Raw genomic sequence first — 16,396 nt, 5'->3', positions numbered from 1 at the left:
TATTGTAAATGAAGGTTTTTGTTTTGTTTTTTAAATATAGCCAACCAGGAGTAAGACGTTCATGCATCTTGCCAGGTGCTGCTGTTTTGGTTAGTAACAATCTTCAAAAGGCTCACCATTAAACCATTTTTCCCCTTTGGTCGAAGGAGGATTTTTATATATTTGCATGGCCAAAGTAGGCGAAAGTGAAAAGTAGTAACGACTTGTGTGGTACATTCAATGTCCTCCAATACAAATATTTCTCTCTATGGACTTCGTATATACAATTACCTTGCAGTCTGAATGCGTAGCGATGCATTCAATTGCGTGGGGGGTCAGCGGGACACCACATGTGTATCCTTTTTTGATTTGTTTTTAATCTTATAAAGTCCTTGAGCCCGAAATCCTTTCAAAAGCTTGCGTTGATTTGTTTTTATTTATTTATTTGTGCTCTGGAAATGGAAAAAATTAGGATAAAGAAAGTAAACATTGCAAATAACATTTGGAGTGTTGAGTAACTCTGAGCTCGAGATGCGTTTGGAGAGAGCGTGCTTGTGGAAAAAGGAATGAATTAATGAAATGTGGTGATTAAAATTTGAGCAACCGCAGTCTTGTTACTTTCAAAGGCTCTTTTTATTAGTTTCCTTTTTATAAGTGTGAGATTGTGTATATGTTTGTGTGTCTGTTTTTTTTTTTTTTTGACGATGTAGGGATGTGATTAATTACGACAGAAAATTATCTTGAATGCAATTCACACATTATTTTATGTACCATGTCTTGTATGTATCACAATATTGACATTTTTGGTGGTTTGCCCTTTTCGACACGATTTGGTCATTTCGGGCAATTTTTGAGCATCCTTGGATAAATCCAACACAATTCATTGGTGTGATTACAACTTTTACTCGTACTCATATGGCCGGTAAGAAAGAAAAAAAGTTTTTAAAAAATCCCAGTTTTACTTAGCAACCTAAAATTTTGTTGTCGTGTCTATGATGAGTAGATCAACAAAAAAAAGTCTCAAGAACCCAAAACACATACAAAGCTTTTCATATTGGATTAAAGCATCCTTTAAACTGACTTAGATTGACTTTCCCTTCACTGTCTTATTTTTTATCAGCCATCATATGAAAACAGAGGCGTTCATTTAAGCGACATTTGTTAAACTTTAATATGACCCACGCACGAGCACACGTTTCCCCCTTCCACCAGTCATCTGGGGCCCACTAACCATTAACATGCCGCCGCAGCACGCCTTCTCCATTTAGGTCTTGTGTGCATACACACACAAACACACAAAACTGAAGATCTCAGAGGATTTTTGGCGAGATTACTTTGCCTGCAGACGACAATGCTATCTATTTGTTTTTCTGTGTATAAACACAATTGTGATACAATGGTTCCAAATCATAACACAATTTCTTTTAATCAATAAAATTACATGGTGTAAATCGAAATTGAAACTTCCTAAGCGATCAAAATGGACGATTTAACTGTCTTTTTGAGACTTTTTTTTTATGGGTCTACAAATAATTGGTATATGTCGCAAAGTGGTGCGGAATTTTTAAAAGGTTCATTTTGAGACTTTTGTGTAACATCAGAGCTCCAACTTATATTCGTGGAGCCACGCCAGCATCTCTGCTCCCAGGTCAAAGAGGCCGGCCTCCGAGGGTGGTCTATATAGGGGTCAGGTGTTGATGATGTCCGCATAGATGTGTCGAAGTGCCCGACACCAGTTCTTAAACAATTCAGTGTGGTCCACTGCTGGTGAGATAGTTCGTCTCTTTCTTTTGAGACTAACGACAAAGTGGTATTCAAGTCAGCTCACCTACATTGACTGTGAAAATGAGACACTTGTCAACTATATAAAATTAATCATAACGTTTTTATTAAGACCAATGAAAGACACTTCAAGTGTTAGTGTGTTTGTGTGTGTCAGATGACCTGTGTGTTCCTCACCGGTGCTTGTGCATTTATATGCATGTGCACAATGGTGGCAAGAATTCAATAACTTTATTTCTGTATTGAAAAGAAGGAATAAGAGCTGCTTTGAGGACAAGTAGATACCAAGCGCATAAGCCACTTGACAGATTTTCTTTATTTATTTTAACGCAAGTGCGGCGGAGGGCAGAGCTAGCAATCTGTTCAAAGTGAATATGTAATTAAGAACATATAATTACAGACGCATTTGTTTTTTTTTCAGTTCAACTTGAAATGGGGCCCGAGCCAAGGTCACAGACCCGTTGATACATATTTAATACGTGAATATGAGTTTGGATGCTTCATTAAAGCAGCTTTTGGCTGGTGAGCACCTGTCATGACCACATTAACTGTATTTACCGCTCATGACTTACACAGATTTATTTCTACAAGGGCATTTTTATAATGATATTCAACAAAATAACTGTTTTATATTATGCCAAGGAGCAAAAGTGGATCTTAAACCAAGGTGAAAATGATTCATTGTATAATATGCCTTTTCCTCGGTGCTGCTGTTTTGGCTAGTAACATAAGACGTTAGCTCTTTAATTTCGTTGGGTTGCACTTTGGTGTAATTTCCCCCCCCCGACAATCAAATTGTCAGCTAAGCGCGGCGCTGAGTTGGTGACATCTACGCCGTGCTCCGGTGGCTCGGTACCCCGCCACGAATGACTCCGCCCCAGTAATGGCACCCTTATTGTTGATGCGCTATTCTTCCGAGGCGCGGTGATTGAAAAGAAAATTGAATCTCCTTTTGATGTGTTAAATTTGTCCATTAGCGCGTTTGCACACAAAGTGTTGGTGGAAATGACAGTGGGGATTGCAGGGGGCCTCTCAAGGGCTGAGGGGGGCGTCCATATTTCATTTTCCTTGTAGCTGCACCTTACAATACCAATAAAGGCTTTCTATTCTATATTTGATTGGAGAAGAAATATAAATATACTGTATGGACATCTGAAATGACTTTTTCTCTTGACAAATGAAAGGCCTTGATAACGTGGCAAGTGGTCGACTCCATCAAAAAGGTTAAATGTGCGCATAAAGGACGGCGGTAACAACCGTTTGCCTTGTCAGCAAAGGAATGTTCTCGTTTCTCAATAGTCGGCAAAAGAAAAGGCGGCTTTGTGTCTCGATAAAGCATTCACCTGTTCTCTGTTGGGATACTAAAAAATGTGTTCTCAAAAAAAACCTATAAAACTTTGATATACAGTGTTGAATTAAAAAATAATAATAATGTGAAAGTTTTGTTACCATTTAAGAAAAATGTGATTTGGAAAAGTCATTCAGAACAATATTTCTAATTCTCAACTGCAAAATTTCAAGTGGGTAATTTAAAAAATGTAATACATTTGGAAACTTAATTGTCAGTCAAAAGTTGAATAAAAAAATCAATTTCACTATGTTACAAATCAAAAATTTCAACAATGACAGATGGCTGGTGTTTCTGTTTGAAACAAGAACTTTAATACGAAAAAAGAACACAAAAAAAAACAACTAAACCTCCTCAACAGATGACATATGAATTCTGACATATTCCCGAGTAAAGTCATAATGAATCCCTCCGGTTTTGCTTCAAAAGGCCAACAGAGACACTTCAGTAACCTTTTTGTTGCTCGTTTGTTCATCCAGTTGTCAATGATTCATTCCCAAGGATCAAAGACCTTGAAAAGTTCACATCTTTTCATAACATGGACAGCAAACATGCGACAGGCCCCATATGCAGCAGGTGGCATTCAAACTGTAAAAATAAAATCAAATGTCTAGCTTGGTGTACATTTTTAATGGAGCTGCTCTTTGATGCTGAAGACGCTCTTTGATGGCGAGCTGGCGTCTAAAAGCTTGTTAAGTATTTGGAGCAATTACTGTTACGCATGCAAAGGAGGCTAAATTATTTAAATCCTCCCTCAATACCCCGATGAAATGCATTTTGTTTACGCGATCAGCTTTGGCTTCACTATAAGTATACCAAGTATAAGTATACAAAATATAATATCAGATAATATATAAAAAAATATAATAAATAATATAAATAAGGCTCAAATGTTTGAAATTACCCAAAAATATTTTTTTTTCCATCACAAAATTTCAATAATAATTAATAATGACTCATTCAGCGCTTTTCAACTGCAAAATCTCAAAAAGTCACAAATGGTGGTCACGGTCCCCCTTGGCCACCCTGTAGCTTTGCACCTGATTGACGCTCCAAAGTATGAGCGCTGTGGTCCAGTGATGCTCGTTAATCAGTAAACTGCTAGTCATGACAAGATGTCAACGGGAACATTGGCCTCGGAGCACAACACTCGATAGCTTGTTGCTTCAGCAGACAGGACAAAGCGTTGAAACGCTTATGAATTTGGAGAAGGTGTACACTGATCAAATGAAGACCAGCGATGAACTTCTCCACATTGACGTCCGTGTGGATCAAAGTGAAGACCGCACCTCCGTCCTGGACCTCTTCAGGACACTGAGACCTCACTGGAGGCCACAAGACATCCGAATGAAGGCCAGTCGCCGTTTTTAATGACCTTTAGCGTCAGATGTTTGTCTGTCCATATTTACGTCACATAAAGCCACTCACATGTTCTTCTCGTACAATGTCCTACCTATTTTGGAGCATTCCTTCTCATTCTTTCTCTCTCAGCACCAGCCCTGCCTGATCCACGAAAATAACCGGCTTCTCACATTGTGATGTCACAAAGTGAGGACCCCCCCATTTTCGTGAGCGCTGTTCTGATTTTGGTGCTGTATTTTACTTGTCATAGCCGTTTTGTACGTTTTTTTTTCCCGTTATTTTGAAATGTCCAACTTTGTTCGCCCTCCGGGTTAGCTACCAAAGAAAGAAAGAATTTCTTTTTTTTCATATTTCAGAAATAAGATTGCACCAAATATCTTACCATCTACAAGTATATGACAATAATCAACTGCAGAACATTAAAAATAGCATTCATATTTTGATATTTTCTCCTATTTTCTTGTCTGTACAGACGTAGAACTAAACGACAATGTCTTCAGAATAGAGGTGTGTTGGGGTAGCCACAAGAAACTCATTGTATCGCCATGTTGGCTCAATCAGAGTCTGAAATAGAGTTTATGTTTGTTAGGTGACATCACATTGGCCGGGTGACCTCTCCATCTGCGGCAGGTCTACTAAAGCACACACGCAGAGCACATGCTCCACTTTAATCACGTATTGTGCTTTTATTTATTTGGGGTGGGGGGCGACCACGTATGAGCGACACCTGCTCTGGGACCGCAGCTGAGAATGAGAAATTCATTGTGTCATGTCAGCAGATACTTTAACGGGGAGCCCCGAGTGTCAGAACCGGACCGTATTCATTTTGAATGATGTCGGACGGGCTTGGAATTTTTTTTTAACCTTAATCTGTGCCAACCTTGGCGATGAATATTTTTGTAGTTTTAAAAATTTTGGACTGAAGTAAAGGTGAAAAGACATTTTTGTCTTTTGCCACTTGTAATTAGTTGTCTGTAAAGTCCTTGCCAGAGCATCTAATAATAGCAGATGCAGGGAAAAGAACTTTTTTTGATGACCCATTTCAACATCAAATATTTGTAGATCAATGGATTGATTTCTATTCACTGCTTCTTTTGATTACCGACCCGTTTTCGCTAGTCAAACATTCTTTCATGTTCCTCCGGTAGCAGACGTTCACCGAGGGCATCACCAACCAACTGCTGGGCTGCTCGGTGGACGAGTCCGACTGCGTGCTGGTACGAGTGTACGGTCAACGGACCGAGCTCTTTGTGGATCGCCAGCGGGAGGTGGAAATGTTCCGCCTCCTCCACGCTCACGGCTGCGGCCCGCAGATCTACTGCAGTTTCCGCAACGGCATCTGCTACCAGTTTGTTCCTGGAGATGTGCTGGAGGACAAGCTGCTCTTCCAGCCCTCCATATACAGGTCACGAAAATTGCATGGACAGTTCATCCTCGAATCATTGCTGAACTTTTGCTCTTGGGATTTGACGTTTTTCTAGTCCACAAACCGTAACAATAATAGTGGTGTCATATTTCGTTGACATAGAGCAGAAAACGGAGATAAGAAGTGTGTTCACCCCCCCCCCCCCCCCCCCCCCGCAGATTAATTGCAGCGGAGATGGCGAGAATTCACTCCATCCGTCCAGCGGGTGCTCAGCCTCCCGAACGTCTGCTGTGGACAAAGCTGTCTCGTCTTCTCACGCTCTTAGAGGACAGTAGCAAGAGGTACCAAAGCATTCTCTCAGTGGTTGTGAGGTGAACCTTGTCAGCACCGTGAGTGAATCCAGCAACATTTTCTTGTGCTGTTATCATTTTCTCACGGCTTCCTAGCATACCACGCTCCTTTACAGGGAGGCAATTTATTATCATGACTTATATTACAATGTGAATACAGACATTATTTACATTATCCTTGACAAAGGGAGACCACAAGGAGCAAAGGTGGGCGTAAAATGATTAACAGACAAGACTTCCAGCCAAACTCAGGCTATAGTTTCATATATTAGATAAAAAACAACATTAATATTCTCATTAAGTCAATGATACTCATTGAAGGACAATAAGTAATTTAATTGCTGACATGTGAGCACTTAGGCATTTTACACGATTGTATTTTGGAGTTATGAGTTGCCATTTGAATAAAAGAACCACAGATATTAAAATGTAAGCTTCAAACACTTGCAATAAGCTGCTGTTGGCCACAACTCTCGCCCAGATGCTCACACGCCAACTCAACTCACCCACTAGGACACGCCTCCTAGAGGCACACACTATTTACAGCAACATATGTACATTCTCTTTTGTTGTGTTTGATGATTTATAAAACACATATTTTGTCTAAGGTTGTACAATTTTTTAATGCCATTAGAATTAATCTTCAATTTTACAACATCTTCTAATAATTGCGACGCAACACCAAATTGTAAAAAATATAAACACACGCCTAATATTTGTCCAATGTCATTCACCCTCTTTTTTCCCCCCAGCCTTGTCCAAGCAGGCTGCACCTCCCATTGAGGCCCAATAGATGGTGCTATGCCGCGAGTCATAATTACCATCCCACTAGAAATACCAGCATGTATGTGAGCGTGTGTATTCATTAGTCTTTACAAGAAGAGGCATCAGAGGCACTTTTGTACTCTTGAGCGTGAATGTGATCTTCAGAGGAAACATCCAAAGAAAGAGCAGGAAGATGGTGCACCTGCAGAGGAGGTCTTCAGCCTCAGCGCCACCCGCTGCGCATAGATAGGCGGCGCGCAGCTGCAACACACGCTCACGCACATGCACACGCACTGAGGGCAATAGTGCATGCAAAAAAAATAAAAATAAAATAAAGGCCACCCGCTGGGTCGCTGGCATGCATTTGGCGCCAGCGTACAAGAGCACAAAGAAAAGCCACGGTGGCGTCGGAGTCATATGTTAATAAGTCGCATTGATAAACGGAGGAAATTCCCGCTAATGAGCAGGAGGCGGACGCACGCATTCCGCCCAAAAAAAGATGGCGTCGAGTTCAAAAGATAACGCCTAATCGACGCACTTGAGCAGAAAGGGAATCAGTCGGTTTTATCATATCGGGGATGCGGTTTAACGCAGGTGATCGACTGTAATTATCCAACGACTGCTTGGCTTTAAAGGGGCCACAAACAGGAAGTAGAAAGATGGAAAATTGTTCAAAGGTCTCCAAAATCTGTATTCCTGTTTTCGGTTTTATTGAAAGATGTTGGAATCATACCTTATGATTTCTGATGGGGGGGATTGCGACACTATGACAAAAACAACCAATGCATTTGGTGAATGGTATATTTATTTTTCTTGTCACCAAAAACTTCCAAATGTCATCTGAAAATGTGGTTTATTTTCTTTGAAATGATGAAGTGCAGAACTAAACTCATCAAACTTTACCACTATGATCCGCCCGCACACATCGACAAAAAAAAAAAAGATTTGCAATTTACTGTCATACCACTAATCTGTCCAGATCGACGTACTTCAGATTTGGCAATAATCTGACAAGAGGACAAGTTTGAATTTCAAGAAATCATGGAAATAGCCCAAATGAGCCTCTGTGTATGGTTCGAACCAAAATGACAGACTTCCTGTATGTTTTACGGCATGGCTTTTTTTTTGTGGGTCCACTCATGATAGATAAGCCCTTCCAAGTTTTACGTTGCCGAGTAATACTGGGTTCCTGGTCTGAATTCTCCTCAAATTCTGAGGCGCACGACTAAACCAATGACATGTTATTAGACTCTGCCCACCGTGCTCTTTCAACACGCAATGTCAAATCTGTATCGGAGCCGATACTCTTTAAATTTGGTAGCGATCAAACAAAATCTGTAGGGTGCGATTTATTTTTTTGGGGAGTCCCAGAAAAGGCCAAAACGAGCCTAAAAATATCAAAGGCTCTCTGTGTCTTTTCGGACATAGCTTCTTGAGACATTCTTTTGTGGGTCCTCTCATGATAGACATGTCTACCAAATTTCAAGTCACTCAGTGAAACTGACTCAAGGGTGGGGGGGGGGGGGGGGGGGCTAAATTTATAAACGATTCACATCCTACTTCATTTTGAAGTTGTTGTGAGGACAGTGTAACCATTGAACACGCGATGCTGCCAAAACTATCAATTAAACATGTTCCTAGTACTGCAAAACATTCGTCCCAATCATGCAAACTTGGATCTTTGTGGTTTGTGCCATTCTGCAGTTCCACATTCAGCCCTCAGTTACCCGGCTTGGCGAGGTTGTCGGCGGAGGCGGAGTCACTGGAGCGACACCTCTCGCCATTGGGCTCGCCCACCGTGTTGTGCCACAACGATCTCCTGACCAAAAACATCATCCATGACCGCCAGCACGGTAAACCGACAAGGGGGAGGTGGGGGTGGTTGCTTTTGGGGATGCCTTATGAATTATTTTCACATGCGGGCATGTCGCAGGGCGCCAGCCTTCGCTTGTAATTAACCTGCATGAATACTGCTGACAATAATAAAAAGTCTGTGGTGGGTTTATATGGGGGGAAAAAATGGTGGTGAAGTCATCACTTAAGAAAACTGCAGTAGTTGCTCTTACTGCGTGACGTGCTTCATTTAAAGTTGAGCGCACTGTCAAAATTAAAAAAATGGTTTAAAAAAAAAAGTGTACAATGCTTAGATGAATTTAGTTCCTTATCATCCATTCATTTTTAACTCATACTTTTTTGTTATCTTTTTTTTCAGCATGATTACACATTTTTTAATGAAAGAAGCCAATGTTACGAAATTCTGTTTTGTCCATTTTTCTACGGCAACAGGGAGGGTAAGATTCATCGACTACGAGTATGCCGAGTACAACTACCAAGCCTTCGATATTGGCAATCACTTCAATGAATTTGCTGGTAAGTTCTGTTGTATTTGATTTTTTTTTCTGAATCTGAATTCTTTTAAATTTGACTTCAGCTTTTTCAAGTCTTGTATCTTTTCTTCTCCCAAGTGTAAGCATTTTTGCCACCTCTCATAATTACCAAGTGCAGTTAGCTAATGACATGCAGCCATTTTCTTGACGCCAAGTGATGAGGCCATAGCGCGTAAATCAAAACACAAAAAGACAGCAGCCATTTTGTTTTGAACTGGCAAAATACTACAATGAGAAGTCACATAAGATCAAATATGAATAAAAGGACCACAGCCTAAACCCAAATGACTAATATTTTTTTGTGCTTGGAAAGGCGTTCAGGATGTGGACTACAGCCGCTACCCAAATGGCCGCCTGCAGAGCGACTGGCTGGAGGCCTACCAGTTGAGTTACAAACACTGCACAGGGCAAGACGTCAGCGTCACCCGAGACGAGGTGACGCGACTCTACGTACAAGTCTGCAAGTTCTCCTTGGTGAGCGTTGCCGCTTCATAACAACTGAGAAAAATCGTGTGATTGTCTGAAGACGTGACCTAGCATATGATAGCGACGCTGCGAGTTGATTGAAAAGCGACAAGTAAAAATGAAAGCCGTAAAAGACTTTTTTTTGAATGTAATTGTCCTACTTATCAGCTTTAAATGTGCTCTTGCCACTCCAACAATGACACAAGAGCCACGTGAATATTTTCAAGATGAAACAGGTGAAAGAAAAAGGAAAATCATTTTTGCATCCATCCATAAAAATGGCATTGGAGAATTGATTTTTCACGAGTTTCTTTTTTTTCATGGCAAACCATTATCTAACTGATGACTTTTATACTTTTTACTCCAACCAGGTATCCAATTTCTTCTGGGGTTTGTGGGCAATTCTCCAGTCTCACTACTCCTCGATTGATTTTGACTTCCACAGGTTTGGGCTTTCTTCAATTTATTTCATTCATCTCGTCTATCGTTCTTTACGTCTGGCCGTGATGATCCAAATCACCATTGACACTCGGCAGCCTCCCTCCCGTGCGCCCCCGCTCCTCCTTCGTAACCTCTTGCGAGCACCCTCGCCTCATTTGGATGCGGACCTCGTGAGGAAATGTGATCCAGAGGGGCGCTGAGGCACAGAGGCGCTATTGTTCCCGTCGGGGGCCGTCGCACCCGCGTTTTGAGTATGCGTCCCTCGAACCCCACCGCCGCTACCGCCGTCTGCTCCCGAGGTCGCCCCCGAGTTAGCGCACAGCCGGGTCGGGTTACCCTCATTTAAGTGTTAACTGTTGCCGAGCACGACGGGAAATTGACGGGATGGTGGGTCTGCAAAGCTCCACTAGCCCTCGAACCCAAATACGCATACAGTGATACCCTGAGTTTTTAGTCACCCACAATATTGGGTGGCTCCATAACATTAGCGAGATGTTTCTTCAAAATGTTGTGTGGATTTATAACTCAGACATATCGTCATTCCACAGCGTTGTGTCGGTCCAAGTTCAGGTTCTGGAACACTATGCAACTTATTGTTTTATACCCAATTAGTCTCAATTTGTATGTTACGATAAGCTAGCATGTTTAGCAGCCATTAGCATTCCATGTTTTGGGGACAAATGTCTCAAAAGTTTTCAGTAGGCTCTTGTGTGGGGACTCCGCAATTTCGTGCATGTGTAGCAGTTAACGTGAATATATTTTAGTACCCCAAAGTGCTTTCAGAAGAAGGTAAAAGGACTAACATCAGACTTTTAGAGTTAGAGGTAAGTATCCATGAAACCAATGCAACTAAATGTTGTAAAGGTTGTCTGAAGTCATGGAAACGTGTGTGTGTGTGTGCATGTGTGTGTGTGTGTGTGTGTGCCCATTTCCTCCCACTGTTCTCCCACTGAGCCAAATCTCCACTGACTTCCCGACGAGTGACAGGCGTCTGTGCGGCCTTGTGCTTTAATCCGAGCCAGATGTGCATTGTGACAATAGGAACGTCTTGACTCCATATTTACTTTGCTCACTTTGTGTGTGTGGTTTAAATATGCGGCGGCGCTGGCTAGACAGCCCTGTTATTTTGACAAAGACATTATTATGAGGAAATGAACAAGGAGGAGGTCCACCATAACTGCAGCTCAAGTCCATTTTTGCACAAAAGGACATTGTGGAAAAGAATACCTGCTTTTCATTTTTCCTCTCACAAAAAAAAATGTCTCAGTTTCACCCGTGATCAGGATAAACGTTAAGTCCGCCACTTTCTGGAATTGTCAGCTTGAGTGGACATTAAAATGAATGACATTGATGATATTTGAATGTCATATTTGCTAAATGTTGAACTGAACTGATAGTTGTCGTTCAATCTGTTTTTCTGCATCATTTATTTTAAAATGGGTTTCATGGTTCTGGTATGTTTGAGGACACAAATGAAGATGAAGCAAGACAGGAATGAACAAAGTGACTCAAAAAAAAAAAAAACCACACACTAACAAGGCTACTTCAGGAAGTTTCTAAGTCTAAACAGGCAAAAACAAAACATTTCAAATTTCAGAATAAAACACCAGAAAACAAAACACACCACTCCAAGAAAAAACAATGCAAATGTAATCTGTTCATGAACAGAATCAAGGCAAAAGTCGGTAAAACTAAAAAAACAAAAAAACACACTTGACCGAGCCGACTGAACACTGCTTTGTCAAAAATTGCCAAGGCCGATGGCGTTCCTTGAGTAGTTTTGCTAACATTCTTCCAAAAGCACCTTTTGACCTAAAATAAAGGCGAGCCAGACGACTTCATTGTTGAGACCACAAAACGGTCTGTCCTTGATAGCGTGACCTGCCACCATTGATGGAATAAAACTAAGTCAGAAAAAGTTTCAAAGAAAAACTTTCTCACCTGCAAACTAGAGAACAAATCGATATTATGGCCTTCTTAGGAACGAATTATTGTTTTAATATGACGTGACTAACTTTATTCGGAAAAAAAAATCACGCTATATTTGAAAATCGGCGAAAACTTCTTATATTCCGTTTAAAGCATCATTTTGTTGTCCTAACAACTTGTTTGCGTTTTTTGTCTCAGGTATGCCATAGCGCGACTCAACCGCTACTTTGAGAAGAAAGAAGAATATTTTTTAATGAAATGAATCGACAGCACATTGTAACCGTGTTTACCGGGGAACATACAATAAAACATAACTGCAGTATGAACACTCTTTAGAAATATCCCGCTATTGGTGTGGATTCTTGAATCTGTTCTTCTCCCCCCTTCACTTCTCTAAGCCGCAATATTCCAACTCTCGTTATTGATCATGAATAAATGGAAAAATTTTGTCCAACAACAACGGTCGTTCCAAATGAAACGTACAGCTAATCGTCATTTAACGACATTCATTAACGAGTGTCGCCCTGGCCACGTCTGCTGGGTTTTCTTTAATCGTTCCATCAATGCTTACGATAAAAAAAAAGAACCGCAACGCTTCTCCGATTTAACAGTCGGCTAAATGCATGAAATGCTTTCTTTCCATGAGCACATTGTTTCCAACGCCGCCATGCCCGCGCTGGCCTAAACATCATCACAAAGCTCTTAATCACACTTTACTTCACTCTCTCACACCACACACACACACACACACACACACACACACACACACACACACACACACACACACACACACACACACACACACACACACACACACACACACACACACACACACACACACACACACACACACACACACACACACACACACACACACACACACACACACACACACACACACACACACACACAAACCTAAAAGCCAAAGACTTGACAAAAAAGGCTTTTCTGTTGCATCTCATTCAACATTACCTTCAAATGTCAATGTTATTTTTCCTCATTAAACAAAATACAATTTCAACTATACCAAGGGTTAGGGGTTAGCCGTTAGCATTAGCGGCTGGGGTTTCAGGGTAAGGTTTTGGAAACTGATTAGGGTTGGTGTTATGTAATTAGCTTAGGGTTGTGGAATCAGATTTAGGGTTAGCATTGGGTTACAGCTAACCCCAACCACCATTAATATCAGAAATATTATTTAGTTTGTTTAAAGGGGCCAATTTGTACGTTTCCCCTCTGGGTTTGGCACCTAACAACCCTACCTTTACTCCACCCGTCCAATCCACACTCGAATAACAAGGGTTCATCGTCTAATTGTTCTGAAAGTTTCGTTTATTGTGTCCGCCATGGCGAATGTAGCGGCCACAATTACATTCTTTACATGTGCCCACGGTCGTAACACTGCTGCACTCGCCAAGGCTGCAGCCGTGTCTGATTCAAACAATCGGCGCTACATTTTAAAGTGGCGTTCTCCCCCTCCTTCGCCGGTCTCATACGTATAATATTTAATTAGTAGACTATCGCACTTAAAAGTACCCAAGGACTTTGCCTGAAAGCTGAAAGAATTGGCCTTTTGTCCATCGTCATTTTGCTGGGAAAAAAAAAAAATTGCTGAAGATTTCCTCTAATTGCATTAAAAGAGAAGTATAGGCCTTTATGCTGCCTTTCAAAACACGCAGCTACAGCTTCCAAATGATGTTTTAAAAAAAAATATATTTAATAAAGCCTTCTTTTATGTGGATAGTGCATTTAGATGGTTGTTATTGTCAAAGGCTTGCCAAGGCTGCTGACCCCCCGCTGTTCTGCCAACACCCCCTCACCAGTAGACATGCCATCACTTTTCAGCACACAATACTAATGTACACACTGACTTCTTTTCACAAATGTATATTTTGAGTCCTTGCAGTATTTCAAACGATCACGTGTTTTGGTATCAAGTGTGGTCAACTGTCCTTGTAACAACTTTAGCAACAATAAAACTTTAGTGGATATTTCATCACATCAGACTATTTTACATACCTTATGTGAGGTTCATCATATGCATCGTCCAATCTTTGGTTTGTAATCCAAACTGCAGGAGATAAACACATGTTCCATCTATCCATCCATTATCTGAATTCCTTTTCTTCATGATGGTCGCGGAAAAACACGTTAAACTGTTCTGGACAGGTTAAGACCAGGTTTAGGGAACCCCTGTTCACATGAGAACCATATCCTCCATGTTTTCCACGTCTGCCTGCTGCAACACACCTGTTTCACATGATCAGCTTCGTTAGCAAGCAAACTGATCATTTTTAGACACAAATTTTTGGTTTTGGCGATGTTAGATGGCAAAAACATAATGATCAATTTCCTGTCCACACCTCAGTTTTTAACATTTACATTTTAGAGACAGTCTCAGTTGAACTGATTAGCTGAATTTTTGCTGATTTAATGGAAACAGGGTCAGATGGAACAAGAGGGGTTCCGGGATTGACCCCTGGGGAACACCACAACTCATAGCTATTTGGTCGGACAGTTATGGATGCCTTCCTTATCATCATCATCATTATTGTCATTATCCATACATACATACATCCATATTGTACCACCGCCAAAACTCCCTAAAATGTCATTTTCCTACTAATTACATATACTTTTTGTATGAAATTGAAGTGGCTCCACGCTGGCGTTAAGCTTATGATGAAACCTCCGCATATTCACTCCATAAAAATAAAACACACACATACACTTGGGCGCGCACACAAAAGATGTGTGTGACACACAGGGTGGCGCTGAAGTCCTTTGGGGAATTAAAATTTGGATTTACGATGTGGCGGCAGAGGAGGTGGCGGAATCGGCTGACGCTTGCCGTGTTGTCAGGATGTGTGGCATGATCTCACACGTACACACACACACACACACACACACACGGAACAATAGGCCACATTTACTGTAACTGTCCACCAAAATATAAAGAAGATGTGGAAAAAAAAAAAAAAAAAAGCTCAAGTTTGGGAAAAGGAATCTGTGTGTTGGAAACAATTAGAAGTGTGGAAAGACATTGGCGCACCAGCCGATGGTGTCATGGAAGTATAAGCTCGGGCAGCGGCACCTGCAACACACACAAAAACACCCCAACACGGCACTTATGAGCGTAAAGATGAGAAATGCTCAAAAAGCTGGATGAGTCTGAACAAAAATCTACAGTTTGCTATTTATGACATTTATTTCTTCTTTTTTTAATTTTCTTTGACATTTTTCAGAAATAAGACTTCAAGAAAGCAGTTTTTATTTCTTATTTATTTCTTTTTTTTTTTCTTTGATTGTCTTTGTCACCAGTATGACGTATACTGACACTCTTTAGAGCCACATCTGGCTAATAAATACAATGAAATGTTAAAACGCACAATTTGAAACACCAAAAAAAAAAAAAAAAAAAAAAAAAGGTCATCACAGGAAAAAATAAAATAACTGTCTGTGTAATGAGGTTTAACAGAGGCCACATTGGAGGAAAATGAATAAACAAAAACCTGCTGGCCAAAGACTACAACTTGGAACCAAAAACAACATCACCTCAGTCAATAAATTGAAGATAAAATTGAAGTAAAATATACGAAGCTGTATCCAGTGCTTAGGATGTGTGAGGCAAGCAGGAGTTGGCCTGCCATGTAACGTGACTTATGCTCAGGCTCAGCTTGTGAAGCTCGTCTAAATAGTATTTAAAAAAAAAAAATTGCTAGCCCCCCCCCGCCCCCCAAAAAACAGAGGTAATGAGTGTAGAAAGTGGAAAGCTGTTTTAAATCATCACAATATAGAATTAAATAAAATGAGTGAGACACTACAATTGGGGAGAAAAACAGTGCTCAAGTTGGGGTGCTTTACACAGACCATGCCCATGTCTAATGCTGCTATAATTAAAATGTATTGTTTATATTTATGATTATTTTTTTTAGCTTTTGCCTGCTAAAATTTTCACCAACATTATTAGTTCACAAATGACAGGATAACAAAACAACAAACCCTTCTCCTTTTATATTTTGTACTGTGTCGTCAAAACGAATCTTTTTTTTAGTTAAAGAAATATCAGAACACATAAGTCGTATGTTGTCAATATCATTCTTGATATTGTGTATTTTCCGGGAAATGAGTTAAACTGGATTTTTTTTAAACAGTGATAGCAGAAAATGAACATGGGCATATTTCAATAAAAAATGAGCACATCTTTTCCCTCAATTGTTTTCCT

The 16,396-nt window shown here is 40.6% G+C and overlaps 1 protein-coding gene across 2 annotated transcripts; it reads left to right on the top strand.

The window, feature by feature from the left end:
- The first annotated feature begins 4,214 nt into the window (after positions 1-4,214).
- On the top strand, positions 4,215-12,870 carry LOC147055346 (ethanolamine kinase 1). Of its 2 annotated transcripts, XM_085915092.1 has the most exons (8): positions 4,215-4,462; positions 5,623-5,876; positions 6,056-6,178; positions 8,657-8,805; positions 9,239-9,322; positions 9,653-9,813; positions 10,176-10,249; positions 12,373-12,870. In XM_085915092.1, exons 1-8 carry the CDS (start codon positions 4,217-4,219, stop codon positions 12,434-12,436), a joined length of 1,155 nt encoding a protein of 384 aa, XP_085771218.1. In that variant the 5' UTR covers positions 4,215-4,216; the 3' UTR covers positions 12,437-12,870. The 2 variants fall into 2 exon arrangements, with proteins under 2 accessions (XP_085771218.1, XP_085771217.1); XM_085915091.1 differs by having other exon boundaries at positions 10,176-12,847.
- The last annotated feature ends 3,526 nt before the right edge of the window (positions 12,871-16,396 follow it).

This window comes from Syngnathus leptorhynchus, chromosome 6, assembly GCF_054491065.1.
Source record: "Syngnathus leptorhynchus isolate UIUO chromosome 6, UIUO_Slep, whole genome shotgun sequence".
NCBI lineage: Eukaryota > Metazoa > Chordata > Actinopteri > Syngnathiformes > Syngnathidae > Syngnathus > Syngnathus leptorhynchus.
Note: the sequence above shows the minus strand (reverse complement) of the source record. Positions and strands in the feature narration are given on the sequence as shown.

What these genes read in the sequence shown, in the direction of transcription:
- LOC147055346 (XM_085915091.1), top strand. Translation starts at nt 4,217, where the DNA reads ATGACAAGATGTCAACGGGAACATTGGCCTCGGAGCACAACACTCGAT. An exon ending in CATCCATGACCGCCAGCACG is followed by an intron (nt 8,806 to 9,238) that starts GTAAACCGACAA and finishes CTACGGCAACAG; the next exon opens with GGAGGGTAAGATTCATCGAC. An exon ending in TCACTTCAATGAATTTGCTG is followed by an intron (nt 9,323 to 9,652) that starts GTAAGTTCTGTT and finishes GTGCTTGGAAAG; the next exon opens with GCGTTCAGGATGTGGACTAC.